The sequence below is a fragment of the Schistocerca serialis genome, chromosome 2 (genome assembly GCF_023864345.2).
Source record: "Schistocerca serialis cubense isolate TAMUIC-IGC-003099 chromosome 2, iqSchSeri2.2, whole genome shotgun sequence".
Lineage (NCBI taxonomy): Eukaryota > Metazoa > Arthropoda > Insecta > Orthoptera > Acrididae > Schistocerca > Schistocerca serialis.
In genome coordinates, this window is record NC_064639.1 from 595,771,784 (window position 1) to 595,790,985 (window position 19,202).

Genomic DNA, 19,202 nt, shown 5'->3' on the forward strand with positions numbered 1-19,202 from the left:
GGGTACAGAGCCAAGCGGAGGGTCTGAATCAGAGGCTCAGACAGTTCTGCAACTGTGTAGGCTGCAGATTCCTCGAATTGAGCCATAGGATGGTGGGGTTTTGGGTTCTGCTAAATAGGTCAGGTGTCCAATACACACAGGAGGCGTCTACACAGGTAGCAGGGTCTGTGTGGTGTGGACTGGGCGGTTTTTTTTAGTTTAAACAGTCTTAGGAAAGATCAAAATGGGCTCCAGTCTCAAAGGGTACAGGGCAAAGAAACGACGAGAATCGACCAAGCAACAGTCAGTATTGTAGTTGTAAATTGTCACAGTTGTGTTGGAAAAGTACCAGAGCTTGAAGTGGTGATAGAAAGCACTGAAGCTAAAATCATTATAGGAACAGAAAGCTGGCCAAAGCCAGAGATAAATTCTGCCGAAATTTTTACAGAGGCGCAAAACGTGTTCAGAAAAGATAGAGTAAATAAAGTAGGAGGTGGTGTGTTTGTGTCTGTTGGTAGTAGTTTATCTTGTAGAAATAGATAGTTCTTAGAAATTACTATGGGTAGAGGTTGTACTCAATAGCCGTACCAAAATAATAATTGGCTCCTTCCACCGACCTCCTGACCCAGATGATATAATAGCTGAATGCTTCAAAGAAACCTTGAATCTCGTTACAAATAAGTACCCCACTCATACAGTTATAATTGATGTAGACTTCAATCTACCCTTGATTTGTTGGCAAAAATACGTGTTCAAAGCCAGTGGTAGACAGAAAACATCTTCCAAATTTGTACTAAATGCTTTCTCTGAGAATTACTTTGAACAATTAGTTCATGAGGCCCCATGAATTGTAAATGATTGCAAAAACACTCTTGACCTCTTAGCCACAAATAATCCTGATCTAATAGAGAGCATCATGATGGATACACGGATTAGTGAACACAAGGTCATTGTAGTGAGGCTCAAAACCACTAAAAATAAATGTAAAATATATCTATTTAAAACAGCAGATAAAAATTCACTTGATGCCTTTCTAAGAGAGAGTCTCCATTCCTTCCAAGCTAATTGTGTAGGTGTAGACCAGATATGGTTCAAATTCAAAGATACAGTATCGACAGCAACAGATAGATTTATACCGCATAAGTTAATAAGAGACGGGGCTGATCCACCATGGTACACAAAACACATCGGAACACTGTTGCAGAAGCAATGAAAAAAGCATGCCAAATTCAGAAGAACGCAAAATCCCCAACACTGGCTAAGTTTCACGGAAGCTCGAAATTTCGTGCAACGTCAATACGAGATGCTTTTAATAGTTCCCACAACGAAATATTGTCTAAAAATATGGTAGAAAACCCAAAGGGATTCTGGTCATATGTAAAGTACACCAGTAGCAAAAGACAGTCAATACCGTCACTGCGTGATAGCGACAGAAATGTTACCAATGATGGTGCCACTAAAGTGGAGTTACTAAATACAGTTTCCCATAATTCCTTCATGAAAGAAGGCGAAGTAAATATTCCAGAATTCAAAATCAGACGAGCTGTTAGCATGAGTGAAATAAAAGTAGGTATCTTAGGTGTTGCGAAACAACTCAAATCACTTAAGAAAGGTAAGTCTTCCATTTCAGGAGAACTGTGCACTTGAAGGTTGCAGCACACCTTTTGCCCTGTATCATGGGATTGGGTTAATGGAATGATTTCAGTTAGGTTTGACTGGATCCATAAGGATTAATGTTGTCTGCAGATGTCAAAATTTGATTGCCTGTTGCCAAGCAGCCATCACCACCAATGACAATTGCATGACATTCCAACGTCAACCTCTTGGAGAAAAATTTGGACGAGGCACTGCTGTCTATATTAGGTAAATGACTTCATTTTGCACCAACATCTACAGTGCCAGTTTTAATAAATTTTATGACTGGTGTTGAAGCATCCATACAGTGTCTTTCTTTGAAGACTGCACCAGAAGTGAAACCTGTCGTGCTCTTTTAAAAGCTCCTTAATGCCATAACTTAATGTCCACAGAAATGGCTGCACTATGGAATCTCTGAGAGGATCCCGACATAGTGGTTCTGAAAGCTGATGAAGATAATGCAACAGTACTGTTACTTCATAGTGAGTATGTTGATAAATGTATGATCGATTAAGCAATTATACCTATGGTAAGATTGGATCCTACACAAGTGCAATGGAATACTTCTGCGCTTCTGAATTCTTCCTCATTACCTCATGGGACCATCAAGAGGTTAATAATTGATAATAAGTTTCAGGTGGACATCACTGCTTTGTTTTGGTGTTATCGTTCATTAAGCTATTTTATGTTCAACCATGAATACTTTGGGCAGACTTATGGTATGAGCACAGATAGCCCACTGCCTCCCCTGGTGGTCAACCATTTTCTGTATAAAGATGTTGAAAATAGAGGGCTTCAATCAGTGGCCCTTAAAACAACTATATTTTGGAGGTATGTCAATTATAACATTCACAGTGTGGACTCGTGGAAAAAATAAATTAATGGAGTTTTTCCATTACCTCAATTCCATACATAGGAACATCCAGTTCACTATGAAAATAGAGAAAAATGGTTGTCTGCCTCTCCTGGATGTTTTGTTTTAATGGATAAAAATTAGGACATTTGGTTTCTCGTAAGCCTACACATAATGACTTGTATTTACTATCATCAAGTTGTCATCACCTGTCACAAACTATGAGTGTCCCTACACCACTTGCACACAGAGCTCACACAGTCTCAGATGCAAGTAGTTTGTCTAAGAGCTTGCCCACCTAAAGACGGTGTTCACGGAAAACGGATATTCTGTCCAGCAGATTAACAGGGCACTACCAGTTTTAATCAAGAACCAGGGAATTGATAAAAAATAGGTCATACCAACAATGTCTTTAGCTTTTCATAATTTTGCTGCAACATTTCATTTAGGAAGCCAAAAATCTTCCATAATTTTCAAGTTAATGTTGTTTGATGCCCACCATCTAAGACTGTCAGTGTGCTGGGATCAGTAAAGCGCAATTTACTTTTGTGGAAGGCTGGAATTTACAAAACGCCTTGCCAGTATGGTATGGCTTACGTAGGCCACAAAAGGCACTCAGGGAAGAGTACTGCACTGAACACCTCTTGCCTTTTAGCAACAAAGCAAGTCTTCTAATTGTCAAACACTACATTTCCACTGGACATTCAGTGGAGTATGATAAAACAATAATTTTAGTAATAGCACATCTTTTTGGGTCTCTATTGTTAAAGGATCAATGGAAACATGGTGTTGGAAAATCTGATGAACCATGACAGCATCTATCAGGCATGTAAAGCATGGAATCCTACCACCTCCATGATATTTGACAGCTGAGGTGAGCTGCAATGCTAAGGACCACTGAGTTCCGTGGTTCCACCAACGAGGGTGGTGCCACCAGATTGTGTGGTCTGTCTGTCAATTTGGTTTGGCTGCACGCCCAAAACACCGACAGCATGCTCTACATTGTGGAATGGAGAATGTTTTCGTCAGTCTTTGATGGGTCAGCTGAAGATGGTAGGTACCCAATCAAAATATCAAGGAATGTAATTGGTAATGACAAACTAAAAAGCACAAAATTTCTTCAAACACTCAATTCACCAGGAAAAATTTTAAAGTTTAACCTGGGTTCTAAGTCAGAGAACCTATTCTGTATGCTCGGACCTTCATTAACAGTCTGCAGTGAGGCACTGCGCCAATCAGTTTCCAGAAATAAACTTTGCCTGTTGCCTTTTATCTATGATTCACAGGATATCGTGTGACAAAAGGGCAAGCTGAGTTCCACTAGAGCAATGGACAGAAACTTTTCTGTCTCAAAGAAATTTATTATATTCCAACTTAGAATATGTGGAAGAATTGTAAGTCAGTTCTTTCACCATTTTTATATGGGACTCACCGGCTCTTTTTTCCCGCCAATTGGGTCTTTGTGCTAAGCAAGAGATTTGTGATACACACAAGTGAAGTAATGGCCAATGCCAAGGAAAACTCTCACCCGAACTGGGGTTCCATCACAAGCTGGTGACTTATTTGTTTTCAACTCTTTCAGTTGTTTCCCAATGTCAGGGACACCTATTTCTTTGTCCTCCATATGGGAATCTGTGATAGGGTCAAATAATGAGATGTTTGTATAATTCTTCTGCATGAATGATTTTTTAAACACAAAATTCGAAACTTAAAACTTTTCCTTTGCTGTCTGGTTGATGAGAGACTGAATAGAAGTCTACGACCCACTTAGATATTCAAAATCATGTGACTGTGGTGCTGCAGTTGGTGCTAAGGTACACTAAAAAACCAAAACCTACAAAAAATGAAAACTATTATAAAAAATGAGCCCAGCTGTCTTTTACAAAAACATCTGCATTACGAAAGTTGTTAAAAACACATACGTAAGTAACCCTTTTCTGACAGTGCTGGCAATCGATTTATGCATCAAGATGACATTAATGTTTATACAGCTTGCCTGTTCTAACGAGATGTAGGCGACATTTCTTGGTCTGCAAGCCTGCCAAATTTATCAAAAATTACATGTTGAACAAAAGAGTAAGATGACAGTTATCCACAAGCAATCTTTCAGAAACATGCTAGATGATGTGATGGTTCTGTTGCAGGGAGAACTGTGAAATTTAAATTTTTTAATTAGTCAGTGATGGAATGTTCATCACTCATCTCTCAGTACAACTAATCAAGTGGGTTTTAGGGTGCTGAAATTCTTGAATGGGATAAAAAACAAAAGAAGAAGTAGATAACTACTCAACATATAGCAGCTAAACTGAAATGCAATACTGGGATAATGAAGTAAGCTTAGAACATCTCGTAATGCATATAAATTGTTCAGTCTCATTAATATGACTCCCTGTCAAAAGCCTGAATAATAACCTGGGTGCGCAAAAAGTAAGTCAGCGAGGTTCTGGAAGGTACTGAGAACGATGAGGGGACATGTTAACTCCAGTGCCGTGGATAATTGCACTAGGTTTCTCGGTTGAGCACCCACAGTGCGAAGAACAGTCTGATCGAACCACACACAAGCACTGCAAGCTGTGTGAAACTTTGCATTGTCCTCCTGGTAGATGCCATCTTATATAGTAAAAGCAAACTGGATGTAGGGGTGGGCCTGGTCCTCAGTGATAGACACATATACGTGTTGATCCACTGTGTCTTCCAGAATGATGAGCTCACCTAGGGAATGCTAGGAAAACAGTTCCCAGGCCATAACTCTCTTCATCCAGCCTGGACCGTTCCGACGATCCTTGCAGGGTGTTTATTCTCAAAACGTGATTCAACTGAAAAGGCCATCTGTTGCCATTCAGTGGATGACTAGTTGTTCTTCACTGCTCATGAACAGCAGTCAGCCTACTTGCATGAATCAGGCACCTGCTGCGGGTGCCCACATACAGCAATGGTAACTGAACAGTCACCGAGGGAACACTTTTGGTAGTTCCTTAGTTTGTTTGAGTGGTAAGTTCCTCAACAATTGCACATATATCCACCTGCACATATCTCTGCAGCCATCATTCACCCCTGTCATCTACAGCCCATGGTGCACCACAGTTGCTCTGTCACTGATGTTGGATAGGGCCATTTTGCCATGTATGGTATACATTAATTATGGCAGCATGGGAACAGTTTACAAACTTCACCATTTCAGAAATGTATCCACACTTGGCCCAAAAGCCAGTGATCACGCCCTTTGGATGGCAGATAAATCACACTGTTTCTGCATTACAACAACAACTGCGCTGTTTTCTGCATACCCTGATACACTTTATGTACCCTCCACTGCTAGTGCTATACATGCCATCTGTGAGGGGTTATTGCGTGCTGACATTGAGCATAGGTGGTGGTGTCATTAATGTGACTGGACCATGTATAATTCTCTCAGAAGTCTGATCCTTCATCTTTGTCTACCCTCATCTGTGTTTGTGTTTTTTATATTAGTTAGCTCCAAAGAAAGACAGTGTTCAAAAGATCAGCATCAATGTCAATATTTTTTATGTGCCTGTTGAACACTCAACATCTCAACTACATGGCAGTGGTTAGTCTTAGTGCTCCCATTACTATTGCTGAGTTGGCATAAGTACATCTCTGACAGTTGCAATGGGCTGGGTGCAACAGCTTCATGGGGCTACCTCGACTAGTGAGTAATATGATTTTGTAAATGTATCTACGGCAACATCTCAGTGTTCTCACAGCTCTGTAGACTGCTGTTATTTTCACCTGCACTTATTAGCACTTCGCAGTTGAAAGCTGGCAACAGTACTGCAGGCTGTCAGGGGCTTCTTACACTGTCTCAACTATAGTGTGCTTTAGTTCGTACTAAACTCTGCGTTTGCAGATTTACAAAAAATTCAATTAATTTTTGTGGACCATATCATTATTGCTTTTTAGTATATTATACAAGCTTATAATTATTGCTTTATACAAATATACAGTACTGACATAAGAGGTGGCCTTTTCTGTGTTTATCATTATATTCCTTTATTATGAAAAGGAATGTTGCCACTCACCATATAGCACAGATGCTGAGTTGCAGACACGCGCAACAAAAAGACTGCCAAATAAAGCTTTCAGTCAGTGGGACCTGCATCATAAATAGATCTCTCTCTCTCTCTCTCTCTCTCTCACACACACACACACACACACACACACACACACACACACACACTGGACTGCAGTCTCAGGAAACTGTAGCCACACTGCAAGCAGCAGCACCAGTGCATGATGGGGGTGGTGACTGAGTGGGGGTAAGGAGGAGGGAGGGGCAGGGAGGGGGAAGAATAGTATGGTGGGAGTGGCAGACAGTGTAGTGTTGCAGGTTAGATAGAGGGCAGGGGACAAGGTGAGGACACCCTATCCATATTCCTCTAGAGCCTCAACAACTTCTCCCCCATTTGCTTTACCTGGTCCTACTCAAACCCAACAAGCCACCTTCCTAGATGTTGACCTCCACCTCAAAGATGGCTACATCTTTACCTCCATCCATATCAAACCTACTCACTGCCAGCAATACCTCCACTTCGACAGCTGCCACACATTCCATACCAAGACAGTGACAAGCAGCTGCTCTCAAAATATACTGAGGGTCTCACTGAAGTGTTTGCAAATCGTAACTAACCTCCCAACCTACCAACAAAAAAAAAAAAAATCTCCTGTGCCTTATCTGTCCCACCTCCCACAACCTCCTGAAGTCCCACTGTCCAGCCGCAGAGGAACATTGTCCTTGTAACTCAGTACCACCCAGGACCAGAGCAACTGAATTACATTCTCCACCAGGGTTCTGACTACCTCTCATCATGCCCTGAAATGAGAAACGTCCAGTCCACTATCCTTCCCACCTATCCCACAGTGGTACTCCACTGTCCGCCAAAACTACACAATATTCTCATCCATCCCTACACAACCCATGCTCCCAATCCCTTACCTCATGGCTCATACCCCTGTGATAGACCTACACGCATGACCTGTCCCATACAGCCTCCCACCACCACCTACTGCAGTGTGGTCACAAACATCACCTATCCCATCAAAGGCAGGGCTACCTGCGAAACCAGTCATGTGATCTACAAGCTAAACTGCAACTACTGTGCTGCAGTCTATGTGGGCATTACAACTAACAAGCTGTCTGTCTGCATGTATGGCCACCGACAAACTGTGGCCAAGAAATAAGTGGACTGCCCTATTGCTGAGCATGCTGCCAAACATGACATCCTTCATTTCAATGACCACTTCACAGCCTGTGCCATATGGATCCCTCCTAGCACAACACTAGCTTCTCTGAATTGTGCAGGTGGGAACTATCCCTGCAATACATCCTACCTTCCCGTATCCCACCTGGCCTCAACCTTTGTTAATCATTGTCCTCACCCATCCAGCCCTACCCTGTTCCCATTCCAGAACTACACAGCCCACATTCCACCATTGCAACTGGTCTTTCTACTTCTCTCCTTCCCCCCTCCCCCCCCCTGCCTCCCCTGCCCTCCGTCCAACTGGCAGCACCTTACTGCCCGCCACCCCTACCCTACTATCCCTCCCCCGCCCCACCCCAGCCTCCTCCTTACCCTCACCCAATTGCAACTCCCATCATGCATTAGTGCTGTTGCTCACAGTGTTGCTACAGTTGCCTAAGACTGCAGTTGTGTGTGTGTGAGTTGCATTTGTATGTGTGTGTGTGTGTGTGTGTGTGTGTGTGTGTGTGTGTGTGTGTGTTTGTCATCTATTTTTGATGAAGACCTTACTGGTGGAAAGCTTTATTTGTGGCAGTGTTTTCGTGTACCTATCTGCGACTCAGCATCTCTGCTATATGGTGAGTAGCAACTTTCCTTTTCATAATATCGTTACATTCCATCCTGGATTTTCCATTGTTTGATTACATTCCTTTATATTTAAGTACTGATGTCATTATTCACAACTTACCGAAATAATGGCTATGCACAGAAAGTAGAAATTTGCTATACGACGGAACTGCTCAAACAAGTTTTTTGGAAGGAAGTTCCATGGAGAGTACTGCAACAAATACGAAAAGAATGTAAGTCACATATATATCTTCATTATTAAACTGTAAAGATGCAACTTTACCATTATTATTATTATTACACAGTAATAAGTTACAGATATAAAACACGTTTGTCATAACTTTCTAGCAATTGTATTTCTGGTTGTGGTTGGAGTCTTTTATCCATTGATTTGACAATACAGCTTGTAAATTTCTTCTGAAGCAGGTAATGGAGAAAGCAAGTGCCACCCAACAAGAGCACTGGTGTGAAGGGACCAGTTCCTACATCCCTCTTGCAGTGCAGCTACTAGCTATGCCTTGTGCCTTATACCAAGCACCCTCTCTCACTGTGATTGATGAGCTTTCTATTCTATCAATAAATGCTTAAAAGGAAGAAAAAACTACTTTCTCACTAATTATAACACAAACAGTTCAGCCGTAACATGGTGAAATTAAATGTGAAATTCAACAATGCCTACCACATTGGGAATGCACACAGTATTAGTTGCTTGATCAGAAGCTAGATCCAAATGGGATTAAGCCTTTCAGCTTCTACACATTGAAAACAAAGGAGCTAGTTTACAGATCGTAATTTGAGTTCTGTCAAGACCTTTCACGAACAATTTCAACAGTGTATTTTTTTATATAAAAGAAATAAGTTGTCAAGACTTTAGCAGATTGAAAACTGCATGGTAATGAAGATATTTATAAAATGAAAAGGAAACAATGTTGATTTCATAGTTACAGTGTAGCTGTTTGGTCTCTATCTTCCATCATTACTTTATGTCAGTTATTTAAATCAGACAAATTTTTTGCAACTTGGATATAAGCAAGCACAACCAGTCTCAGCACAAACAAGCCCACCAGGAACTGACTGACTGCTGTGTCATCCTCTGCTGATGGTGTCATTTGTATGTGATTAGGAGGGGTGGTGACTGCACACAGCTCTCCCAGCAACTGTCAGTTTAGCAGACCGGGTGCTGCTACTAAGTAGCTCCTCAACTGGTGCTATGAGGCTGAGTACACCCCATTTCAGTCCTCTCTCCCTGGCAGTACTGGAAATTGAACCCAAGCCCTCCGCATGGTAGGCAGTCATGCTGACCACTCAGCTATGGAGACAGACAACTAGGATACGGGTTTGCATAATTACTGCAACCATCATTACAGAGATAATCAGCACAGGGATTAATGTAAATTTTAAATTATTCACATGTATGATACTGGTGAAGGCATTGCAACTATTGCTATCACTTTCTCAGTATGTGCCTTAGAACAGATGGTGCAGGGATACCAAATCAGACACCGCAAACCATTGTAGGACTGTATCGGAGATTTAACAATAATACTCAATGCAATGTGCAGATGAATGAAAGTTCCTAGTCATATGATATCAGTAAACAAAGTAGATGCATCAGCCTACACTGACATAGAATAGCAATGTGCCAAAACATTAACATACAAGGACATGTACTATTAGTAATACTTAAATGGGGTAGGCATTAAAAAGAAATCTAACCAAATAATGAAAAATTGATGAATATCTTTTTCAAAATAGATTGTAGTTGTTGCAACACTGATTACAATGTACAGAGAAATAGTCAGACCTAACCCAACTCATACAAATTGTTAAAGTAGAATATAAAGTACTACATGTGTGCTCTCGTGCAATGAAGACAGTGCCCATCAGTTCATTTCTGGTGGAGGTATTAAATCTGCCATAATTTTTATGCCATAGATACCTACCGGCTTCTGGATGAAGAAGGGACTTCCACCAACAGTACAAGAATATATTTAAATTAAACCCCTAATTGATCATTATCATTGATTTGCAGTGCTATTTACATACAATACATGTGAACTTGAAATATGTGATGTTCCCTACACAACAGCAGCCTTTGAAGACTACAGAATCATTATTATGAGATTGGATGCAAAAGGAGATTCTGCTACATGTGTCGGTGGAAAGGAAGCTGTGTAGTGCTGAAGTAGGAGCAGGGAAGGGAATAGGTGGGTGATCAACAGGAACTAGTGAAGATTCGGGTCAGAGGGTTATGAGAACATAGGATACATTGCTAGGAGAGCTCCTATCTGTGCAGTTCAGAAAAGTTGGTGTAGGTAGGAAGGATCTGGATGGTGGAGGCTGTGAAGCAGTCATTGAAGTGAAGAACGTCATGTTGGGCAGCATATTCAGCAACTGGGTGGTCCTGCTGTCTCTTGGTCACATTTATCGGTAGCTATTCATGTAGACAAACAGCTTGTTGGTTGTCATGTCTATGTAGAAAGCAGAACAGTGGTTGCTACTTGTTTTGTTGTTCACATGACTGCTTTCACAGGTAGCCCTGCCTTTACTGGGATGGGTGATGTTCATGACTGGACTGAGGTAGGTGGAGCAGCAGTGGGTTGGGAGCAAGGATGGATTAGGGATGGACACAGATATCGCGTAGGTTCGGCGGGCAGTAGGGCAACGGAATACAACAATGGGAGGGGTGCGAATGATAGTGGGTAGGATACTCACTTCAGAGCAAAATAAGAAGTAGTCAAAATCTTGGCAGAGAATGTTATTCAGTTGGTCCAATTCTTTGTGGTACAGAGTCATGAGGGGAGTAGTTCTCCTTTGTGGCCAGATAACGGGAATGTGGGATGTCACTGGAGAGGCACAGCATGGGAGATCATTTCTGTACAAGGTTGGAAGGGTAATTTAGGTCAGTGACTGCCTCAGGGAGACATTTGCTACATTTGGAGAGGGACTGTTTGTATTAACAAATGCAACGGCCATGGATGGCTAGACTCTATGGAAGGGAGTTTTTGGTATGGAATGGGTGACAGCTGTTGAAGTGGAAGTGTTGCTGGTGATTGGTAGGTTTGATATGGATGTAACCATCTCTGAGTTGGAGGTCAACATCAAGCAGGATGAAGTGAAGTTCGAGGGAGAAGGTGTTCAGTTTCTGAAGGAACGTAGACAGGGTTTCCTCACCATTAGTCCAGATCACGAAGATTTCATCAACAAATCTGAACCAGGTAAGAGGTTTGGGATTCTAAGTGGTTAGTAAAGATTCCTCTAGATGGGCCATGAGTAGGTTGGCATAGGATGTAGCTATGTGATTGCTCATAGCTGTACCAAGGATTGTTTCAAAGGTGAAGTAATTGTGGGTGAGGATATGCGAGGGTTGAATGAAAAGTAGTGCCACCACCTTCATTAATTGGGTCTGGATGGGAATATTTTAATAAATCAAACCCATAAATAATCCTTAGAATGTGATCTTTAATTACCAATATTCATTTTTCCACATAATCACTAGCCATTGGATAAATTTCTGCCAATGATGAACAAGTTTTCTGAAGCTGTCACGGAATAAGTCGACACACTGTTTCCGCAACCACAGTGTTACAGTTCTCTCAACGTCTTCATTAGAAGCTTAATGATGTCCCCGTAGATTGTCCTTCATTATCAGGAACAGATGGAAGTCAGACGGTGCTAAATCTTGACTATATGGAGGATGCCGTACGATGGTGAGATTCATTCTCTGAAGTTCTGCTGTGGTGGCACTTGAAGTGTGTGGCCTGGCATTGCCATGCTGCAGGAAAACATTTCCCTTTTCCTTTCGGACCCTTGTTAGCTGTCGTTTCAGAGTTCAGAGCATTGTGATGTAACACTCTGAATTTATTGTTGTTCCATGATCAAGGAAATCCACCTGGATAACACCATCTGCATCCCAGAACACTGTGGCTGTGATATTCCCATTTGAGGGCTGCGTCTTGAATTTCTTTTTGCGGGGCGAGTCTTTGTCGATATTCCACAGACTGACGTTTCGTCTCTGGGTCGTAATGGTGTTTCGTCTCCTGTCATAACTGAATGGAGAAAGGCGTTACCTTTATTCGCGTAACGCAAATTTCAAGTCTGTGCGCTATCATTTCAGGAGTCAGCATCCAGGGTACCCATCGTGCACAAATCTTCCGATAGCCAAGCAAAGCAATAATGTGACCCATATATTCTTGTGAATTGCCAATTGTGCTTGCTCTGAGTGATACGACAATCGACCTGAATCAATCTGTCAACATTTTGTTTGTGACGTTGCAGGATGTCCAACTCTTTGTTTGTTACGCAGGTCAGATGTTCCCGCCTCAACATCTTTAAACTTACCCACCCAACGACGCACAGTACTTACATCAACACAATCACCATAAACTGCTTTCATTCTCTGATGAATTTCCTTTGGGGTGACATCTTCTGCTGTCAAGAATTCAATGACTGCACATTGCTTAAATTGCATTGACCGACTGTCTGTGGAGGGTTCCATACTTTACACTGTAACAACACAACCGTTCAATTCTAAGGCTTCCTGCCAACTGGAGCTGTAGTGAAGAGGCTACGGAGCATGCCAGTACCTGTCGATACCAATGCTGCCAACTGTGGAAGAGTTACGAAGGTGGAGGCATTACTTTTCAATCAATCCTCATAATTAACCATGGTGCCCAGGAAGGAGGTCGCAGGTTTGGGAAGTGGCCGTGCGGTTCTAGGCGCTGCAGTCTGGAACCGCGAGACCGATACGGTCGCAAGTTCGAATCCTGCCTCGGGCATGGATGTGTGTGATGTCTTTAGGTTAGTTAGGTTTAACTAGTTCTAAGTTCTAGGGGACTAATGACCTCAGAAGTTGAGTCCCATAGTGCTCAGAGCCATTTGAACCATTTTTTTTTTTTTTTAAGGTTTGGTGCCAGTCAGGCTCCAGGAAAGATAGTGTTCACCAGTGGTAAGGCCATGGGCGTTAGGGAAGTTAGTGTAAAGGGAGGCATCATCAATAGTGATGAGCATTCACTGTTTGGCAATGGAACAGAAACTGTGGAGAGTTTGTGGAGGAAACAGATAGCATGTATTAAAGAGAAGGGTAGATTACAAATAAGAAATTGAAGGCATTGGTCCATTAGAGCAGAGAGTCTTTCAGTGGGGGCACAGTAACTAGCCACAATGGGACATCCTGGGTAGTTGGGTTTATCGACTTTATGAAGCATGTACAATGTAGGAGCGTTGGGAGTAATAATGGTGAAGAAAGAGATAAGCTCAGGGGATAGTTTCTGTGATTGGCCCAAGGATTTGAGTAGAAACAGGAGATCGTATTAGATTTCTGAAACGGAGTCACTGTGGCAGGGTTTGTAGATGGGCAAATCTGAGAGGTGGTGGTGTCCTTCCACAGTTCAAAATCATAGTGATGGAGCCTTTGTCTGCACTTATGATTATAAGGTTAGAATCAATTTTTAGGTGGTTGATTGCAGTTCTTTCTGTGGATGTAAGGTTAGTTTCCATGTTGAGGGATTTGGGAAGTGATGGCAGGCAAGGTTTAAGGTTAAGAAATTCTGGAATGTTAAAAAAGGGTGATTTGCGGACAGTGGAGAGGGACCACAGTTGGATGGAGGAGTGAACTAAGTCGGGTAGGGTTCAACATTGGCTTTGCATTCAGTCTGATTAGTAGGATTGGTGGTGAAAAAGTGTTTCCAATGTAGGGTCCCAGAGAAGGATAGAAGACTTTTAATAGGTCCATCATGATTGAATTTGGGACTGTGGCAAAAATAAGGCCTTTGGAAAGGAATGGTACCTTTGTGGGAATAAGGTTTTTGGAGGAAAGGTTTTGAGTCTCAAAAAGGTTCTGGATTCTGTATGGTAATGGGAGTGAGTTTCTGAGGGTATGGTAAATGTAGTTCGCTTCTAGTACATAAAAACTTTTTACAACAAATGGGAACAGTCTAATGAACAGATTTGAAAACATGGCTGAAAATCTAATACAATAAGACAAAAATAATGTATAGCCATTATGATGACAAGAAAACAGTACAAGTCAACAAAGAAGTCATAGAACAAAGTCATTAGTTTTTTGCTTGAGGCCAGTTGAAGACTAAGACAACACAGACAGGAATAAATATAAAAGATTAAAAATGACATGGAGTACTTTGAGAAACAGAATGGAGTTTACAAAATATCTCCCACTCTGTCTGAAATGAAAGTTTACAGATCGGTGTGTAGTGATAATTTTGACTTAAAGCAATGAGACATTGAACTTGTAAGCTGAAAACCAGAGAAAAGTGTGAGTTTCTCTGCAAGCAGTGGAGAGGTACAACTTGGGAATTACTAGGAGAAACATGGAAGTAAATAATAGGATTAGCAGACGGACTGGAACAGAAGACATAATTATAGTTATAATGAGAGTGGATAGGACATGTAGCCAAAGATGGAGCAAGTACTTCGCTACATTCCAAGACATACAAATAGGCTGAGACCATGATCTAATGTAAGAAGGGAACATGACATAGGAAAACACACAACAGTAATATGAATGTTTAGAGCTAAAGACTGTAACGCATCCGAAAGTCCAGTAGAGGGCTTTATATAGCAGTGTTTATCAAAAGGCTGTTAATGCTAATGACGGTAATATATGAGATTACAAGCAGATGAACAATAACAAGATTGTTATATTATGATGGCAAAAACATAAATAAGTGACAAGAAATATGTAGATGGATGTAATGCAAGTCCAATTGATGACTGACTGTAAGACTTCAGTGGCTTCAGTATTCAACTGTGCGGCGAAACCCCTGCAGTATGCGTTTGCATCACTCATAGCTCGCTCAGCAAAATTACCCTGTGTTTAAGTTAGGCATTTTCGTAACTCTTGTTTGCAATATTAGAATACTGTGTCGGGTGAGAACGAGAGCATTTTATGCTTTCCGTCGGGTCACCTAAGAATCGCGCGGTAGTTAATTTAATGTTTACAACAGGTTATTCTTATGATGACCGGAGTATAGCTAAAGAGTGCAGAAATTTTTGATCGGCCTTCTCATCTATCTTCAGAATTTTCTTAAGGTATTATAAAAACTGCTGTTTTGCACAGTTTTGTTCGTGATCGAGACATACAGATTTGAAGACATTTTGAGTACTTACATGACATGTCAACAGACCCAACACAAGCGGAAAGAAATGTGAGTGACGCTCACCAATTGTCCCCTTCTTTGCAGAACGTTTGCATCCAACGTACGGTGAAAGATTTAGTTTTTGCAGTTTATCTGAATATCCCTCACTCTCCATGCTGCATATCGATGGATGTTTTTTCAGCTTCACACATGAAACCTTCTGTATTGACTTCCATCTCTAGCCAAAGTAACAGTGAAAGGTCCTTTCAAGTGGGAGACCGTGCATCTGGATACAGTGAGCTGTAGGTGTGACGTGGTACCTAAAAAGAATTGCTGCCTGTTGGCGTGTTGTTTCTAGAATCAGAAAAGAAAGCATTGGTGCTACCCAATAACTAACTATCGATTAGATTAGGAGCTTTTTCATTGCCTTCACCTGATACTTCGAGCACATCCTGAGAAATTTTGCAATTTCTATCGTGTGTCATTAACTTCATTCGATGAACTATGTGAAACACTGAAATAATTCTTTCGGTTGGTGGACACCAAAATGAGGATGCATAGAACAATGGAACAGAGGGTGGCTGTTACTCTGAGGTGGATGCTAAACAATTTCTTTGTTGTAAAAACCTACTCGATCGTACTACAAAATAACAGTGAGTAGCAATCGCAATACGTCAACGAGCCGACAACGGGTCAGGACACTGTCGCAGAAACAACGAAAAAAGCACGAAAATTTTAAGCGAACGCAAAATGTTCATGATTGGCGATCTTTTACAGAAACTCGAAATTTAGCGTAGACTCCAATGTGAGATGCTTATAATAGTTTCCACAACGAGACTTTGTCTCGAAACCTGGCACAAAAGCCAAAGAGATTATTGTCGTATGTAATGTACGCTGGCGGCAACACACAATCAATTCGCGACAGCAATGTAAATACTATCGATGACAGTGCTGCTAAAGCAGGGTTACTAAACACAGCTTTTCCAAATTCCTTCACCAAAGAAGACGCAGTAAGTATTTCAAAATTCGGATCAAAAACAACTGCCACCATGAGTAACTTAGAAGTAGATATCCTCGCAGCAGTGAAACAACGTAAATCACTTAATGAAGCAAGTCTTCGCTCCAGACTGAATACCGATTAGGTCCTTTCAGAGCATGCTGATGCATCACATATAACCGCCCGCTCCACGAGATATCCATGTTCAAAGACTGGAAAACTGCACAGGTGGCACCAATATTCAAGGAAAGCAGTAGGAGTAATCCACAAAATTACAGGCCCGTATCATTAACGTCGATCTGCAGCTGGATTCTAGAACATATATTGTGTTCGAATATTGTGAATTACCTCTAAGACAGCGGTCTATTGACACAGTCAACATGAATTTAGAAAACATCGTTCTTCCGAAACACGACTAGCTCTTTACTCTCACTAAGTGCTGAGTGCTATTGACAAATGGATTTCAAATTGATCCTGTATTTCTAGATTTCCGGAAGGATTTTGACACTGTAGCTCACAAGCGGCTTGTATTGAAATTGCGTGCTTATGGAACAACGTGTATTACGTGGCTCGATTCGTGATTTCCTGCAGGGAGGTCACAGTTCGTAGAAATTGACGGAAAACCATTGAGTAAAGCAGAACTGATTTCTGGCGTTCCCCAAGGTAGAGTTATAGGCCCTCTGTTGTTCCTTAACAACATAAACGATTAAAGGAGACAATATGAGCAGCCGTCTTTTTTATTGTCTAGTAAAGGCATCAGAAGATCATACCAAATTGCAAAGCGATTTAGAAAAGATGTCGGTATGGTTGGAAAATTAGCAATTGACCCTAATGAAAAGTGAGAGGTCATTCACATGAGTGCTAAAAGGAATGCGTTAAACTTCGGTTACACGATCAATCAGTCAAATCCAGAGACAGTACATTCAACTAAGTACCTAGGAATTACAATTACGAATCTTCATTGGCAGAATACTTAGAATACGCAACAGGTCTACCAAAGAGACTGGTTATACCACACTTGTCCGTCCTCTTTTGGAGTACTACTGTGCGGTGTGGGATTGTTGCCAGGAAGGATTAACGGAGTAAATCGAGAAAGTTTAAAGGAGAGCAGCAAGTTTCTCACGAAATTTCGATCAACTTTCTCCACTGAATGCAAAATATTTTTTAATGCCGACCTACATAGTAAGAAACGATCATCATAACAAAATAATGGAAGTCAGTTCCGGAATAGCTGCCACGTCTTTTACCAAAGACAATAATAATAAAAAAATTATGCTCATCAGATGATACTGTTCTGCATTCCTGTGTAATTTCAATGCTTCGGTGTAAAACAATAAATATTTGTCTATGTCTGATTTTAGGCCTTGGCTTGTAATTCTTCTTGTTTTTGAAGGGATCCGTATTCCCTCACTAATACTAACTGGCAAATGATCGCTATCCCTTTCAGATTCGTCGTTCCTGATCGTTTTATCTTCTTCACGTAAGTCAGAGTATGTTCTGGAAAGAATCATGTATATGACGGCATTTGAATGCGTTCTATTATTTAGAACAAGAGGAATACACAAGTATCGTATATTTTAGTTACGCACATTTTGTGTCGAATAACAGGTGACAAAAATTGCAGGAGGTTAGAATAAATATATTTAGTTTTGTCAGTTGCTACATAATCAATCTTTTCTTCTCTACATCTTTTAATGTGCCTCACATATGAAATATCAGATAGTTCCACTTCTCTTGTGTATCATTCTCTAAAAATGTGATACTTGTCATTAATATATTTTTGTAAAACTATTCTTCTTACAGATACTTAGCATCTGGCTGAGTCAATAATGTGTACTGAAACTCCGCGCGGAGGGCGACAAGCTCTATGTAAAGCTGGTAGCAGGCGATTCACTTGACAAGCTAAATTGCGGCTCAGTGAGCCGAGGTCGAAGCTCTTTGAGTCCCTCGTGTGAAAGGAAGCAATGTAACGCGAATCGCTAAGCTCTCTGCAGCTGGAAGCACGGCCTCGCACGTGAAAGGGCCCTTAACATGGCGACGTTACCCGCTGCTTGGTCGATCAGCAGTACCACCGAAGGGCGTCGTAAGAAGGCCGACATTGGAAGCCAGTCGCAATTCTGGGCTACTGGTGGTGGTAGTCCGCCACTGAGCGCCACAGGAGCCCAAAGCGTTGGCAGGCTACTGTTTACCATTCAATTTCGAACGTTTTTCTGTTCTTGAATGTGTATTTGCTCTAGTAATAGGACGCAGAGTGACGTCATGGGGAAGTGTCACCACGGTGAACTATGGGGATATGAATCTACATCTACATCTACATTTATACTCCGCAAGCCACCCAATGGTGTGTGGCGGAGGGCACTTTACGTGCCACTGTCATTACCTCCCTTTCCTGTTCCAGTCGCATATGGTTCGTGGGATGAACGACTGCGGGAAAGCCTCCGTGCGCGCTCGAATCTCTCTAATTTTACATTCGTGACCTCCTCGGGAGGTATAAGTAGGGGGAAGCAATATATTCGACACCTCATCCAGAAACGCACCCTCTCGAAACCTGGACAGCAAGCTAAACCGCGATGCAGAGCGCCTCTCTTGCAGAGTCTGCCACTTGAGTTTGCTAAACATCTCTGTAACGCTATCACGCTTACCAAATAACCCTGTGACGAAACGCGCCGCTCTTCTTTGGATCTTCTCTATCTCCTCTGTCAACTCGACCTGGTAAGGATCCCACACTGATAAGCAATACTCAAGTATAGGTCGAGCGAGTGTTTTGTAAGCCACCTCCTTTGTTGCTGGACTACATTTTCTAAGGACTCTCCCAA

General features: G+C 41.6%; 1 protein-coding gene across 4 annotated transcripts in view; it reads right to left on the minus strand.

Annotated features, from left to right (window-relative positions):
• LOC126457618 (phospholipid-transporting ATPase IF-like) overlaps positions 1 to 19,202 on the minus strand; it is a 650,785-nt gene that overhangs the window by 147,826 nt on the left and 483,757 nt on the right. For 3 of the 4 annotated variants that reach the window (XM_050094076.1, XM_050094075.1, XM_050094077.1), the window contains exon 3: positions 8,414 to 8,503. In XM_050094076.1, the coding sequence (XP_049950033.1) occupies positions 8,414 to 8,503 (90 nt within the window). Of the gene's footprint in view, positions 1 to 8,413; positions 8,504 to 15,473; positions 15,660 to 19,202 lie in introns of those variants that run through there. The other variant, XM_050094078.1, reaches the window with a different exon arrangement.